This window comes from Grammomys surdaster, unplaced genomic scaffold, assembly GCF_004785775.1.
Source record: "Grammomys surdaster isolate TR1022 unplaced genomic scaffold, NIH_TR_1.0 126131, whole genome shotgun sequence".
Lineage (NCBI taxonomy): Eukaryota > Metazoa > Chordata > Mammalia > Rodentia > Muridae > Grammomys > Grammomys surdaster.
The window spans coordinates 4,591,392-4,607,289 of NW_021620939.1; the positions used below are offsets into that span (position 1 = coordinate 4,591,392).

The 15,898-nt window shown below is 50.1% G+C and overlaps 1 protein-coding gene across 2 annotated transcripts in view; it reads left to right on the top strand.

Moving 5' to 3' along the window:
- The window catches only part of Poc1a (POC1 centriolar protein A), a 72,205-nt gene that overhangs the window by 45,238 nt on the left and 11,069 nt on the right, over positions 1-15,898 (top strand). For both annotated transcript variants that reach the window (XM_028756741.1, XM_028756742.1), the window contains exon 10: positions 4,931-5,074. In XM_028756741.1, coding sequence (XP_028612574.1) covers positions 4,931-5,074 — 144 coding nt within the window. The remainder of the gene's footprint in view (positions 1-4,930; positions 5,075-15,898) is intronic.

A 15,898-nucleotide genomic window follows, 5' to 3' on the forward strand; every position in this document is an offset into this window, starting at 1 on the left:
TCCCTTACCTAAGTCCTTTTGGAGGCTGACAGGATAGTTCTTTCTTTCTTTTAAAAATGTATGAGTATGACGTGTTACCTACATGTATATACATGCCTTGTGCCTGAGGGGATCAGAAGAGGGTGTCAAATCCCCTGGAACTAGAGTTAAGAGTGGGTGTAAGCCACACTGCATGGTGCTAGGAACAGAACCCAGATTCTCTGCAAGAGAAAAAAGCTTGGTTCTTTTAGGGTGTTCCCTTTTTCCTTCTTAGGGTAGAATCGCTGCTTCCCCCCAGCTCCCAGTATCCTAGGCCCATCATATAGTCAGCCAACCTAGAGTCCAGCCAGGAAATCTACCCAGAGTGATTTCTCTGACAACCAAGACCTACAGGCTGTTCAGGTTTGTTTTTAATGAAATTTCACGGGTTGATTCCTCGTGTGCCTGGGTGACTGAGATAGCAATTTTAATTCATCCCTGCTGTGTATGAAGGGCGGAGCCCATAGTGGCATATGTCAGGGAGCTGACGGAAGACAAGAACCCAGGCAGACACCCTTCAAACATGCTGTGAGAGCCTAAAATCCTACTCCAGGGTGGCTTGAGAAGAGACCCTACAGGTCCCAAGAGGAGTTTCCACATCTTTTTTGTGGTTTTGGTATTAAAATAATATTTGAGCCGGGCAGTGGTGGCGCACACCTTTAATCCCACACTTGGGAGGCGGAGGCAGGCGGATTTTTGAGTTTGAGGCCAGCCTGGTCTACAGAGTGAGTTCCAGGACAGCCAGAACTACACAGAGAAACCCTGTCTCGAAAAACCAAAACCAAAACCAAAAAAAAAAAAAAAAAAAAAAAAAATTGATATAAATGGCATAGTATGGAACTGTACCTGTAGCCTGATCTTGGTGGGGAGATTATTTATGATGCACTGGATTATTTCTTTTCTCCTGCTGTGGGAAAGTAACTAACAGAAGAAGGTAAGGAAGGTTTATTTCAGCTCCCAGTTTGACAGAGGATACATTCTGTCATGCTGGAAAGGCATGAGCCAGTGGCTGTAAGTCAGGAAACAGAAAAAGACTGATGCTGGTGTTCCGCTCAGTTCTCCTTTTTATTCAGCCTGGGACCACAGCCTGTGGGGTGTTGCCGCCCACATACAGGATGGGCCACTCCTCCTCTGTTGAAAACACCTGACAGTCAGGACCAAAGGTGTGTGCCCTGATGACTCCAAGAATAAGTATCACACCCAAGAGCCACCGTGGCCCCTAGGATGCTTCATGTCAAATTGCTGTGACCTTTGCCCTTCCTTGCTGCTGTGGCATCTGCATCTCCATTACTCGGCTCTGCTACCTTGGCACTTAGCTGTCCTACGGCTCCTTTTGTGTTTATTTCCGGGCCTTCACAGGGGATGCTACAGCTCTTGAATGCTGGAGTGCAGGTGAGTGGGGGCAGGGCCCATGGCCCTTTGCTGCAATGCAGATGCTGGAGAGGTTTTGTCACAGGATTTTCTCTGCTCTTGTGGGTTGGGCCCTTCGAGGCATCAAATATTTGTGGAGGGCCTCTGTTCTCACCTTGGCTGGCAATCCAGGATAGACAGGGAAGGGCAGTGATACAGAAATGATTAGGCTCAGAGGAGCTGCTGGCCTCCACAGAGATACTAAAGAGAAAGTACACAAAGAAGTCCATCTGCAGCCAGTTTGACATATCACCTATCACAGACTGCCTGATACCCAGGAATTTGTGCTTTGAGGTTAGATCCCAGCAGAATGATTTTGAGCAAGTACGTAACGTACCAGGGTGATCTTTCCTGAGAGAACACTTAGACTGAGTGTCCTCTATCTGAAAAATACTACTACTGTTAAGGACCCTCGAGGATTTAGTGAGGTGATGGTAAATCAGGGTGTGCAGTAGATGCAGGTAAACAGCCCTGGCTAGCCTCAGTGCTGTAATGCTGGGAGTTTGTTCTTTTGAGACAGGATGGCCTAGACCATGGCCTTAAGTTCACTTTGAAGCCCAGGCTGGCCTCACATTTGTGATCTTCCTGCCTCAGCTTCCCAAGTGTTGGGGTTACAGGGACTATGCACAGCTTCCAGAAACCCCAGATCCTTTTTAATTGTTTTCCTTTTGTTTTCTCATTATATTTTTATTTTATTATTTCTTTTTTAAATTAATTCTACCACTCAGGAAGCAGGTGAATCTCTATGAATTCAAGGCCAGCCCGGTCTATAGAATGAGTTCTAGTACAGCCATGGCTCTGCAGGAATTGTTTAAATTGAGTGTATGTAAGTGCACCAGTCTTATGTGTAGTGTAGCGCATGCATGGAGGGTAGAGGACAATATCTGTTAGTCAGTTCTTTCCTTCTGCCACGGGTTTGGGATTGAACTTAGTAAGCACTTGTCCTTATCCTGCTACCCCATATGTTTCCATGTGTAGCCCAGGCTACCCTGGAATTCACAGTGCTTTTTGTCTTAGCTTCCAAGTGCCAGGCTCTGTATTTCTTTCCTCTGTTTTCTTTGTTGTGACATGAAGACAGCCCATATCCGTGGTATCTATGGGGACACGTGTCTCCCCTGAAGCCGCTTCTCCAGCTGGGAGTACCGTGGCTCCAGTCTCTGCTGCTCCCTTGGATCTGCTCAGCTTTGGCTCAGAAGGAGATTGCTAAAGCTGGCACTCACTCCCCACCCCCACCTCATCAGCCCGTTTCCAGGAGCTCCGTTCAGCACTGGCAGCTTCCGGGCTGCTCTGCAGAAACACTCAGAATTTCCATTCCCTCCTTCCCGGGCAGCAGGCAACACCAGTCTGGCTATCCCCAGGAAGATGCCTGCTGTCGGGACAGGATGCCTGTAACCTTTTCTCAGTAGTCTGTTCTGGTGGATCTACAGTTCTCCTGCCTTGGGGAAGAGTGTGCCTGTCTAAAAGGAGTGTGCAGGGGCACAAGGCTTGATGGTGACTTCAGGTGAGCTTGTCTAACTCACTGACCCCATTTTACAGATGAGAAGGTAGAAGCACTAGCTATAGTGGTGGAGCTAAGGCCTCTCCAGCTTCTCATTTCTTACCAGTGCCAGAACTACCTGAACCTGGAGATCACTGTACTGGGTCCAAGCTGTCTTAGCAAGGCTGGTAGGCTTCTGAAGTGTTTCCTTATGGAATAGGCTTCTGGGTACATTAATTCCAGGACTGGAAGAGCCGTGGTCCTGATAGCCAAGAGCTTAGAAAATGGTCACATCATACAGCAGGCATGTCAACAGTGGGCACGTGGTCCCCACGTCAGTTCCCTTCTCAAGAATGTCCCTTTGGCTCATGTCTCACACTCAAAGTTCTTTGGCCACCAGAGCTGGCATTTCTCAAGTTCACATCAATATGTCCTTGAGAGTTTGTGGTTTTATAAGATCAGGACTCTTTCCTAATAAAGAGAGATATTCAGGTAGATTCCGCATGCTGACTCACCGTGCATTCCTTTGTCACTTGAACCCTCTCCTGTGTCCATGCTTTCCAAGGACTGTGGTGTATTGCAGGTGAGCACGCCTGGGCCAGAGCATTCGCCACAGCAGGGCTGACACTGAGGGGAGATGTAAACAGCCACGACAGCTGAGTGTGGGTCTACAGGCATCCCAGTGCTGTCAGGGCTGGACAGTATCCTAGCTGAGTCCCAGTTGTCCCCAGTATACTCCACTGCCTATGGCTCTGGGAGGTGGGCAGCTTCTGGGTACAGTAGGCTTAGCTCTGTGGTACATGGGTGGTCCACAAGCTTTGAGCCTAGTGATGTCCTGGATTTGTGGGGGAAGGAGTGATGAGTACAGCCCACACAGGAGCCCCAGGAACAGGCAGCACCGATTCGTCTTGTTTTGAAGTTGAAGTGGCTAGAGGAACAGGGCGGGAAGGAGGAGGCCCCGGTATGCAGGGGCAGAGGAGCTCCTGATGGGGGAGGGCAGGGTACTTTAGCAGACGGAGAGGGTAGGCAAAAGAATCCATGGAAAGGGAGGTGCGATGTGAGTGCCAGGGTACAAGCAAGAGAGGATGTGGAAGGAGGTGGATTGGATTGGACAGAGCCCTGGGGGCGACATGGTACATCTGGAATGTCCACTAGACATGTGTGGGTCATCAAAGCTTGGGGACTGACCCAGAGCATGGGCCATCCGTATTGCATAGTGGAGCTGCAGGATTGGGACTGTGGCGTCTGCTAAGTTGCCTCCAGGCACCCGTGCTCAGGGAATCTTGCTCCATACATGCAAGCTGCTTCCTGGGGCAGGAGGAACTTTCGTTTGAGTACAGAGAGGGGCTCTACTTTTATGACTTGGGGACTTAGTCACCCTTCAAGTCATAAAATCCCAAGTGCCTCCCATTCCTGGAGTCCTGTTTGAAACAAGCCAGCTGTGGCTGTCCTGTGGATTCTGGCTCCTGCCAGCCATCTGGGCACAACAGTCACACAGAGATCTTTGTTTTTCCAGGGGATCTGGGGCAGGGCAGGGGTTGGAACATCTCTTCTCATTTCTGGGCCACAGCTGCTAGGTCATTGGGAAGGCAGAATTGAAATCAAGCTGTCTGCGAGAAGAGGGACTTCAGGACTTTGCAGTCTTTCTGTCTCTGACCCCTCCAAGATGCATCCTGGTTGGTGCCTGAGAGTGAAGAGTTGCAAGCTTGACTAGCCTTCCTGAGGACCTCGGAGATAGGAGAGTACTCGGAGGTCTAGGAGTCCACCTGCCCCTGTGCCCAGGCCCCATCTAGTGACTGCCGGGCACTCAACTCCACTTCTCCTCAGTCTCTGCTGTGAAAGATGGGCATGTGGACTTTGGTGTGTGGAAGGGGTGCATGTCCTGTCTCCCTGCTGTTCCCTGCTGACGTAGAAGCCATTTCCTCAGCTCTCCTGGCTTCTCAGATAATCCTCTGGAGATGGTCCTCTCTCCTTGTTTCCTCAACTACTAAATAGACTGAGGGCCTGGTCTCTTTCTGTCTTTAGCCAGAAATGGATTTGCCTGTCCCACCAGGCAGAGAAAAGAGTCTGGAGTCAGTTCAAGGCGAACCCCAAGAGCCCATCAGCATGCCCCAAACACTGACCAGCACACTCGAGCACATCGTGGGCCAGCTGGACGTCCTCACACAGGTAGGGCCTGATGGGACTGCACCCGTCATCCGCATTGCTTGGTGTTTGAACCACTTGATGTTGGTTGGCTGGTATTGAGTTTTGTTCTAATGAGCCAGGGTCACCTTGAGTGGCCTAGGCTGACCTTGAACTGGAGAACCCCTTACTCCAGCCTGAGCACAGCTGTCACAGGTATATGTCTGTCACCATCCCCAGCAACTGCTGGTTTTTTCAAGGCAAGCTCAGAGTGCCTTTGTGTTCCTCATGGACCATGTCTTTCACTGGATCAAAGGCATGGTGCTGGTCTTATTATGAATTCTGTTGCTGTGATGAAACACCATGGCCAAAAACCAAAACAAGTTGGAGGAAAAGGATTTATTTGGCTTACACTTGCACATTGTAGTCTGTCATTAGAGGAAATCAGGAACTTAAAACAGGGCAGGAACCTGGAAGCAGGAGCTCATGCAGAGGCCATGGAGGGTGCTGCTTCCTGGCTTGCTCAACCTGCTTTCTTATAGAACCCAGGAGTGGCTCCACCCACAATGGACTGGACCCTTTCTCACCAATCACGAAGAAAATACCCTAGAGGCTTGTCTGAAACCTGATCTTATGAAAGCCTTTTCTTAATTAAGGCTCCCTCTTCCCAGATTACTATAGCCTGTGTCAAGTTGACATAAAACTAGCCAGCACAGTGGCTTACACCTTTGATTTTAGCACTGGGGAAGCAGAGGCAAGTGAGTATCTGTGAGTTTGAGGCCAGCCTGGTCTATAGTAAGTCTTAAGGCTGGTCTTAATAAGTTCCAGGCTGGCTAGGGTTACATAGTGTGAGACTCTGTCTTTTAAAAGAAAGAAAGAAGGAAAGGAAGGAAGGAAGGAAGGAAGGAAGGAAGGAAGTTAGTTAGTTAAGGGAAGGAAGGAAGGAAGGAAGGAAGGAAGGAAGGAAGGAAGGAAGGAAGAGTGAGTTTCTGTGAGTGTAAAGGGGAGTGGCGGGGAGAATGGACCTGTTTTCCAAGTGACATTAATGAACTATTGGTGTCTTCCCTGGGATTCTGACTGATGGGCCTATGGAAGCCCCAGCCACTAAACTCCAAAGTCAGCACACAGGTCTTTGCCAGAGTTTGCCCACCCTGGTATGACTGGGTCACAACCGTGTTTGACAGAAATCGTCCATTCAGGCTGTTCTCACCTGCAAGCCGGGCTTTGAACTCAACTCCATTGGTGCTTTTCCCAGGTGCCCTTGGATTGGCCCCTTTAGTGCTTTAAACTCCAGTGTCTGGCTGTAATGCACAGGTGGGCTGGGCATTGACCTTTGCTATTTTCGTAAGGGTTAGCAGATTTGAATCTCTGCAGAGTGTTTGGCTCGTGCCAGATTCTAGGTATCTGCTGAGTAAGTGTGTACTATGGCCTGTGGTCCTTTTCAGTGAGGTAAATGTGGGTTCTACTCTTTGGAGCTTAGCTTACAGTGGCAGCTTGCAACCTACAGCATAGTACCTTCAATAAGAGCAAAGTATGCCAGAGGAGGTGGCAGCTGCACTGTGGTTGTTCAGCAGAGCATCACATCTGAGGGAGGCCCTGACAGAAGAGCAACCTGCCTGTGGTCTGGTGGAACCAGTCCAGGATAGCTGACATGTGGCACAAGGTGCGCAGTGGGCAAGGCAGTGTTGAAAGATCCCCTGTCCTCCTGCTGCCTTGGCTTTGAGTGCCTGGCAGGGACCCTACAGATCCCCACATCCCATGCTGGCTTGTAGTTAGACGGCTGTGGGCCAGCCTGCTAGGAAGGGTGGTAAAAGCAGGGAGAGGCGAGAGCTGTTCCCCATTCAGTCCTAGAGGAGGACTGCAGAGGACAGATGACAGAAATGGCGCTGAAGCAGCCTGCTGTCCCTTCCCAGGGCCAAGGGAGAAAAGCCACTTCATCTTGTCACATCATTGGTATACTGTTAGCCTTAGGCCCACAGATGGAAGTACGCGTGGGAGAGGCTGAGTGGCTGGGTGTCATGGTTGTGGGACTCCAGAGGACAGTGGACAGACATTCTGGGAAGCCTGTTAACCCTGAAAAGAAAGAAAGCCTTCTCTGAAGAGACATGAACAGTTGCCAAGGTTTTAAGATGAAAAACCCACTTCAAGCCCAACAGAAACTGCCTCGTGTTCTTCACAGCCTCTTCAAGTGAGAGGTCAGGGGAGGTGGAGTCATTAGGACTTTACAGGATAAAATTGGAAATTAAGTCTGAGAAGATAGCTAAAAATACAGGAGTATAGCACCAAAACCACTTCCTGCTGCTGACTTAGGGGAGCACGTGGAAGGTTGTTTTGTGTTAGCAGTCAGGAGTATGATAGTAGCTTTGTAAGAAACTCGTATCATAGAGTAGAAGTAGCCTGCAGCTGGGTGTCAGGATGTCCTCCCTGACACTGGTCTCTTCGTATCTCCATAGTGGCCTTCTCCTCTGTGTGTTCTTTGGTACACGAAGTGAAAAGAGTTGCCCTTGGATCCACTGTGCCTTGAGGAAGCTTGGATTTCTTAAAAGCTATGAGGCTCAGCCCCTTTTTGTACATGGTACACATCTGAGTTCCTCGGACCATGCTCTCTGGAGGCCTGGTCCTAACTGAACCAGCCCTGTCCTGAGGCTGAGCCCAGGTAGCTGCTTTTCAAGTGGCTGCTTGAGCAGGGCTCCCTGTTTAGTCTGTGAGTGCTGGCCTTGGGTGCTACCCCACTCCTCACTGTGTGCTTAGTCCCAAAGCTTTCTGTGCTCTAGCCACCTCAGCACTAACTCCCACTTCAGTGGTGTCTGTGTGAATCGTCTCTTGTGCTGTGTGAGCAGACTTACTGCCCTTTTCCTCCTCTTCAGGGAAATCTACTCCCTCAAGGCCCCCTAGAGGAAGCTGATACCTCTTGGTCACTTACACTTCTATCCTGCAGAACATCCTTCCAAGAGAGCCATGCTTTTGCACTGGAGAGTGGACAGGGATGATTTCTGAATGAGTCATAGGTCCTCCAGTACCCATTACAAAGGGCCCTGGGGTTTTTTCTTTCTTTTCTTGTTTTGTTTTGTTTGTTTGGTGTTTGTTTTGTAGACAAGGTTCTCTGTGTAATCTTGGCTGCCTGGAACTTGCACTATAGATCAGGCTGGCTTTGAACACTCAGAAATCCGCCTACCTATGCCTTCTAAGTCCTGGGATCAAAGATGTGCAACACCACCACCCAGCTAGGGCCCTGGTTCTTAAAGCTGGAGTCAGTTCACACTGGCAGTCCTGGCACTTGGAATCCTGGGGCAAGAGGATCAACAGTGTAAGGCCAGCCTGATCTACAGAAATATAAACAAACAGAACCTACCTTGGTCAACAGTCTGTCTGGGTGTGTGCGTGTGCAGCTCTGTGGGGCAAGACAGCCTCTGTGGACGTTTGTAGTCTGTTTACCGCCAGTCTGAGGGACAGATAAAAATTCCCAACTCTCTTCAGGGTGACACTCTGCCTCAAGCAGCCCTTCTATAAAAGAAAGTCCTAAAGTCAGGAAACTAAGCACCACCCCCCTTAGGGTCTGGCTCCACTACAGCCTCCTGCGGTGATCTTAAGAAAACCCAAGCCTCCTGTAGATCTGGAATGCTATTCTGTCACCTACTCTCCAGGTCTCTGAGAATATGAAATATGTCTACCCGTGGGGCTCATCAAGCAGTGCCAGGCCGGGCTTTGTACTTTTGTCATGTTAGGAGCTGTCCCTCTGTTCCCACTGCTACGACCCAAGGCTTGCTGGGGCCAGAGCACCACAAAGCCTTCCTCCAGTCTCCTAACTGCTTTCTAAAGCTAGACCTTCCCAGGGCCCAAGAGAGCCATTTCTCAGCCCTTCCAATAGCAGTGATAGTTCCTCCTGTCAACACACACATTCACTGTGAGCCCACTCTGTTTGCCCCTGTGTGAAACCCAGTGTCATCCCTGAGAAGTCTCCTTAACCGAATCTGATGTCAGAGCCAGGCTTTAAGGGGGAGCAGGCAGCTGGGGCAATTGTGAAAGCTAAGAGCCGTGCATAAGGAGCCCAGCCGGTCAAGGCATGGAAGCTCTGGGTCCTCTAGTGGGAGATACAGAACAGCAACCCAGGAGTTATGGGACACTGAAAGAGAGGGGTGGGGAGGAGACTTAGGCAAGAGGCACAGGCTTGCTCCTGGGAGGCAACTTCCTAAAATCTTGGAGCCAGACTTCACTGCAGGTCAAGGAAATGGGTTGTGAGATCAGCAAAACTGAGGCTTCTAGCCTCCCAAGCCAACAAGGTGGCTGCCAGGGCCAAGAGGCCTCACAGGCCCCCAGCTTCCCAGCTTCCCTTATGGCTTATGCTGCATCAGAAATCAGTTCTTTAGCCCCATGTTGGGGTTGAGCTGGTTTTACCTTTTAGAGACTCCCCTGTGTAAAGTGCACACATTAATTTTCAAAAGTGCATTTATGAGTCAGGTGTGGTGGTACATGTCTTTAATCCCAGCACTTGGGAGGCAGAGGTGGATTTCTGAGTTCGAGGCTAGCCTAGTCTACAGATTGAGTTCCAGGACAGCCAGGACTACATAGAGACTCTGTCTTGGGGTGCAGGGGCCATCTATGAGAGGAACACAGCACTTGAAATGACCTTGCAAGGTGTGGGGTCCTTTGCTCTGTCTCCTCCTGTCTGTATTTTCCCAGCTGGCAGTCTTCTGCCTGGCCTGGCCTTTCAGGTCTCCTCAGATTGTTTTAGATGGATAGTCCCTAAGTGTGCACATCCTGATACTCGGCTGGAGCCAGCAGCTCTTCTAGGCTCTCCTCTGCATCCTCACTTGAGCTTGCCTTTGGATGGACATCAGCATCTTGCCAGGTGCTGATAAGGCCCCAATAATGGTGTCACCTGGATCCAGCCTGGGTCCACACAGCCTGTGGCTTTGGCAGGAAGCAGGTAATCCTGGCCTTAGTCACCGTGGGCAGAGCATCCCTGCATCCTTTGCTAAACAGTTTGGGTGGAATTTGGGATGTCTTCATCAAGAAGTTTCCTGCAGAACCAGCAAGATGTCTCATCCAGTACAGCACTTGCTGTGGATGCCTGCCAATCTTTGATCTCTGGAACCCACATAGAGCTGAGGGGAAACTGACTCCTCGGGGTCATTCTCTGACCTCTGTACACATGTTGTGGACTTTGTGCACCTTCCTTCACTGCTAGAGAGATGGCTTAGCTGTTAAGAGAGAGTTTAAATACAAAATGCTGGAACATAGATAGTGCTTGCCCAGCATTCTCAGCACCCTGACTTCAACATCTACTGCTGCTGCCCACCGAGACCATTTCCTGTAGAACAAACTTGACCTTCCTGAAGGACAGAGGCACAGTTCTTGCTCAGGGCTCTGTAATCAGAACTCAGAAGGCTAGCCCCTGAGGTTATCTGCCCAACACTATCTATCTGTCTGTCTGTCTGTCTATCTATCTATCTCCATCCTCACCCCCACCCCCACCGCCATCCCCACCCCCATCCCCATCCCCATCTCTTTCTCTATCTCTCTTACCTTGGCTTGTGTTCTTGGTGTAGGAGAGAGCTCGTTCTTAACAGCCCTGTGAAGCTACTACTTGGGGCTTCACTTGCTCCTCTGCTCAGCTCATGGAGGATCTGATCCTAGCTGGATACCATCCATTCTTAGAGTAGCCAGGATTCTTCAGCATCATTCATACCCACCAAGTATGGAGAAGCTCACTGAACAAGCTGCCTACCTTTCAGATGCTCGACACATCCACTTTCTTAGATTTGAAGGCAACTGGATGTCTTGGACCTTTGATACAATTCCTGTGGCCTCAGTTTCCTTCCTTCCTGCCTGCCTGCCTTCTTTCCTTCCTTCCACTCCCCCTGCCCCCTCCCACCCCCCCAGGGTTTCTCTGTGTAGTCCTGGCTATCCTGGAATTCACTCTGTAGACCAGGCTGGCTTCGAACTCAGAGATCCACCTGCCTCTGCCTCCTGAGTGCTATATATAGCCAAACCTATGAGGATCCTTAGTTAACTGGTAAACTGGACTGGGGCAGCTGTGGTAAAGACCAGCAGTTAGTCCAGTGTTGTAGTGTGGCACCGTGGGACAGCCCTGCAAGCCTATAGCATGGGAACAACAGGAGTGGACATCAAGTCTGGGAGTCCTGTGAGCTACCAGGGAAGTGCAAGTGCCTGGGGGAGGAGGGATGCACAGAAAGTGAAAGTGGCACTGGGGTGAAGCTGTTGAAAATTATGGGTGAGTTTTTGATCCTGGACCTAAGCATCCAGGGCCAAGATCAAAGTTCTTCAAAGATGTACACATCTCATGACTATCATTCTTAGAATCACAGTAGCCTGGAAGGCCACTGTGAGAAGGGCCAGGAAGGCCCAGCCAGTGTTGATTAGTTTGTTCTAGACATCAACAGCAACTGGCTTGGGGAAAATGTGGGTCTTTCTTAAGTTATTTATTTATTACTTTATCTTTTATGTGTTTTGTGTTTGTCTGTGCATCCTATGTGTCTGGTGCCTGTGGAGGCCAAAAGAAGGCTTCAGACCCTCTGGAACTAGAGTTACAGATTATTGTGAGCTACCATGTGGGTGCTGGGAACCAAACCTGGGTCCCCTAAGAGAGCAGCCAGGCTCTTAATGGCTGAGCCTCTCTCTAACCCTGAAAAAAATGGGGGTGGGGGGTGGAGAGGCAGGGTTTCAACGTGTAACCTTGGCTGGCCTGGTACTCAGCTTAAAGATTAAAGGCATGTCCTGCTATGTGTTTTCTGTCCCTTGGAGGACTCTGAGTTCATCACGCCATCACCTCCATGCACAGCATACACCTGCCCACATTACTCTCTTGACTGGCCTGCCTCAGTCATTTTTGCTAACAAAGCTGGTTCTACCCCAGAAGCCTATAGGGAAAAGCCAGGAGCAAGAGCAAAAAGGCCTGGCCACTGTGGTTGGGCTTTGCTTCTTACGGCTTTCTGTAAGGTGGTCCAGCTGTTAGAGGCCCATGGAGTGGCCATTCCTGCTGTTTCTGCACAGCTGGCTGTCCTACTTCCCATGTTGTCCTTCAGAAACATGGTTGTAACCACTGTGCTTTCTACCTTTCTGTCTTCTGAGGTAGGCAGCCAACATCAGCAACTATGGTAGAGCCAGGGCTTCCCATGAGGCCTTTTGAAATCTGCTGTGCTGCCATCCATGCCAGGCTTGTCCCTCACGGCAAAACCTGAGGACTTAATCCAGACCTTAGGCCATACTTGCTTGTGTGACTCACGCATCAAGGGCCTGTGGCACAGGCTCTGACCTGCATGTTCTTTCCTCTTGCATCCTATATTGGTGCTATAGGAAAGAAAGATAGCTAGCAGGCAGGTAGAGTCTTGATCACGTTCAGCTCCCAGTTGGCTCCTGTGTGTTACACTGTGGACCCAGAATCCTGAAGGAGTGCTGGGTGGGGCCTTGCTACTCTCTTGAGTGTTTGAGGCTCTGTTTCTCTTCAGGAGCTGGGGTGGAGCATGGAGTTGTAGACAGTGACCCAGGAGCCTGGGAGGCTTATGTGAGCAGCCCAGCACAGACTTAGCTAGGGGCTCCGTGCTTCTGTTTCAGGAGCCGACAGCAGAGTTATTTTTGACTCAAGTTTCACATCTTGCTGCTTTTTAAAAATACCAAGCCATGAAATTCTTGCAAATTCTTGTTCCAACTGTTTTTTTAATAGCATACAGTGCTTCGGGCCAGCCCCAGCCATGCAGTGATGTCACAGTTGGGTCCCTATATATATATATATAGCAGTCTCATAGAGACTGCTAAGCTCTAATCTAAGGCTTGAAATTTAAGCAAGAAGAACCAGGCCATAGAAGCTCTGCTGATTTGGGGCTCCTTGGCAGTTAAGTTTGCCAGATGTTGAGGTCCCCGAGTTCTGATCTCATTCAGCAAGGCCAAGGGGTTTTGTTTGATTTGGGGATTTAGATACCTTTAACCACCCTACCCTGCCAAGTTCCAGCAGTTCCCTGCTTAATGGACTCCTGGCCTAAAGTGTCTACTTCCACACTAGTGGGAAAGGTGGGATTGCTAGCCCACACCACTGTGCTATGGGCCAAGCTGTGTGACTACTTTGTGGAGCTTTCAGTGTCTGTCTTTGTCAGGCAGGCCAGCTATCATTTGTATGGACAGACTAGATTTTAAAGTAGTTATACCATTTTGCCTATGGGTCCTCTCATGACTCCCAAACCCACTTTGTAGGGAAGGTACAGAGCAGGGTTCCCATGCATGCCTTCTGGCAGCCCCTACTTACAAGAGGGTACTTATTTGTTTCCCTGATACCACCCTCCGCACATCTAACCACACACAGGCAGTCCAGAATATGTTTGTCATCATCTCCATCCAAGCATTCCTGGGCTATCTTTTCAGCACAGTCAAGTTCAGAATGGCCTGAGCCCCTGCCACTTGGAGACAAGAGGCTTATTTGTCTTTCTGTTAAGAGGTTACTACTTGGGAGACAAGGGACTCAAGACATTGTATAATCTGTGGTGGGGACAGGCTTGATGCCTGCCTTTAGCTAGTTGCAGACACTCCAGGGAAGAGTAAGAACATGTCTAGTCCCTGCCTCCTCCTCCCCAGCCCTGTTGCTAGCTTTGGCATTCAGTCCACAGGCTCCTGTGGCTTTACCATAGGGAAGGGTTGAGGAGGCCATTCCCACCTTAAGTACCAAGTCAAGGCAGCTGCAGCCTCCCTTCATGGGAGGCTTATTAGCTGCACTCCAAAACTAGCCTGCATTTGGTATTGCATGGCAGGCTGGATGGCAGCTCCCTTGGGGATCTGGCAGACATCTCTTGCTTTCCATCTTCCATCCCGTCTGCGGTTGTGGTGAAAAGTAACTCCCTTCCCCCAAAGAGCTGCAGAGGGAAATGGGCTGGCCGATGGCTGTGGTTACCTCTGGAGCCAGGGAATGCTCACAATTGGTCATGTGAGATTTCTTCTGAGGCTCCAAGCTAGAGTAGTGGGGTGGGCTGGGAGACAGTGAGCAGGAGCTGGGAGTGGGACACATGAGATGCATGCATGGATCCCTCTTTCTGGCTGGTGTGGGATGTGCTTAGAAATGGGTGACTCTAATATCTGCCCTTGTTCATCTGGAGCCCTCTAAAAGAAGGGTCAAACACAGAACACAAGAAGGGGGCCTATGTAAGCTTTGTGTCAGGCAGCTGCAGACAGCCTGATGCTGCTTTGAGATTAACCAAGGCACAGCTGACCCTGTGGGCTGCCAGGTGCTCTCTCTGCTGAAGTTCCTTTACACCAAAGCCAGGGAAAGCAGAAAAGCCGCCGCAGTCCAGTCACTTTGCTATTCCAGTCCAGTCACTTTGACCCAAGCCTATACTTGAGCACAAATGCTTTCATACCCTAGGGGCTGCAAAGAGAAGAGAAAGAAGTGTTGAGCTTTGCCTAGCACTGCGACAGAGGACAGTTCTATGCCTCATCCTGATCTTGGCCTGGCTGGTGCCTCTAGAAAACTCAGGAATTTTCCCTGGTGGGTTCAAGTGGCAGAGGAAGCTTATTTTAAAACCCACCCTGATGACACATACCCTTCTCTGTCCCTGAAGCTGTCCTCTTGGGCTGGAGCTGCCGCCAGCTTGCCAGGCTACAGTGATGTTGTGCAAGCAAGCTTACCAGCTGCAGAGCAGTCTCCCAGGCTTGGGGATGCACAAGGTAGCCAAGGTCCATGCCTCTACTCTGACTCGGTGTAGAGTCAGTGTAGCAGAACCACTGGGCAAACATGCCGGATCCTGTACCTTAGATTCTCTCAGACACCTGCCTTTCCAGGTGGCTTTCCCATGGCTGGCAAAGAGAGGTGCTTAATCCCAGGTCCACATTGGCAGGGCTGTGTTTTGGTCTCCTCTGGTATGAACAATACTCCATAGGTCCCAGGAGCAGCTGGCTTTACAAACACTGGAGGTGGGTCCTTTTATAGCTTCTCCTTTTAAGGACAGGCTCTGCTTATTTGAGAGGTGGAAAGAGGGATTGCTATGAAGCCATGAGAAGGTAAATTAGTCAAAATTCCTTAATCCAGTGCTTAATCCAATGATAGAAAATAGCATTTCGTGTACTTCTCTAAGAGCTAATCCTCAGTAGAGATGGGGACTGGGACAGGCGAAAATGTCAGAGAAATCCTATACCCCTGAGATAATGGGAAACAGAGCCGGGACCCATGGGCTCTGGAGCCAAAGCTTGTATTTCGTGCAGCAGGCTGGGGGAGGTAGTTAGAGATTGTGAGGGATTTCTGTAGATTCTTGTGTTTTATGGGCCAACTATGTGTGATCCTGGGTACTTCAGCATTACAGATGTCATCGTAAGAGAGGATCTTGATTCCTTCCCTCCAGAGTTCCAGCCTTAAAGCTGTAAGTCATCAAGTCAGGGCTGACAGGAAGAGGAGGAACCCACAGATCCTTTGACTCCAGCTCCAACTTTGTCTTTTCTCATTTCCTGCTCTCTTAAAGTCATGGGGAGGGGACTCTCCCAAGGCCAGGCAATGGGGGGCCATGCTTGGGGTAGCTGGTGTCTGTCACCTCCCCCCCTTCCCCTGCCACACTGAGGCTTGCTCTGTCCAGGGATTAAAGTGAAATCCGTGCTGCTCAGCAGCCGGGCAGCCCCATCGCCAACCTTGGGCTGCCCGTCACGCTCAGGAAACTGTGTTCTCTCTACTCTCCCAACACTAAGGACTCAGCATTTGTCCATCACGGACTTTCTTTTTTTTTTTTTTTTTTTTGGTTTTTCGAGACAGGGTTTCTCTGTGTAGTCCTGGCTGTCCTGGAACTCACTCTGTAGACCAGGCTAGCCTCGAACTCTCGAACTCAGAGATCCTCCTGCCTCTGCCTCCCAAGTGCTGGGATTAAAGGCATGTGCCACCAC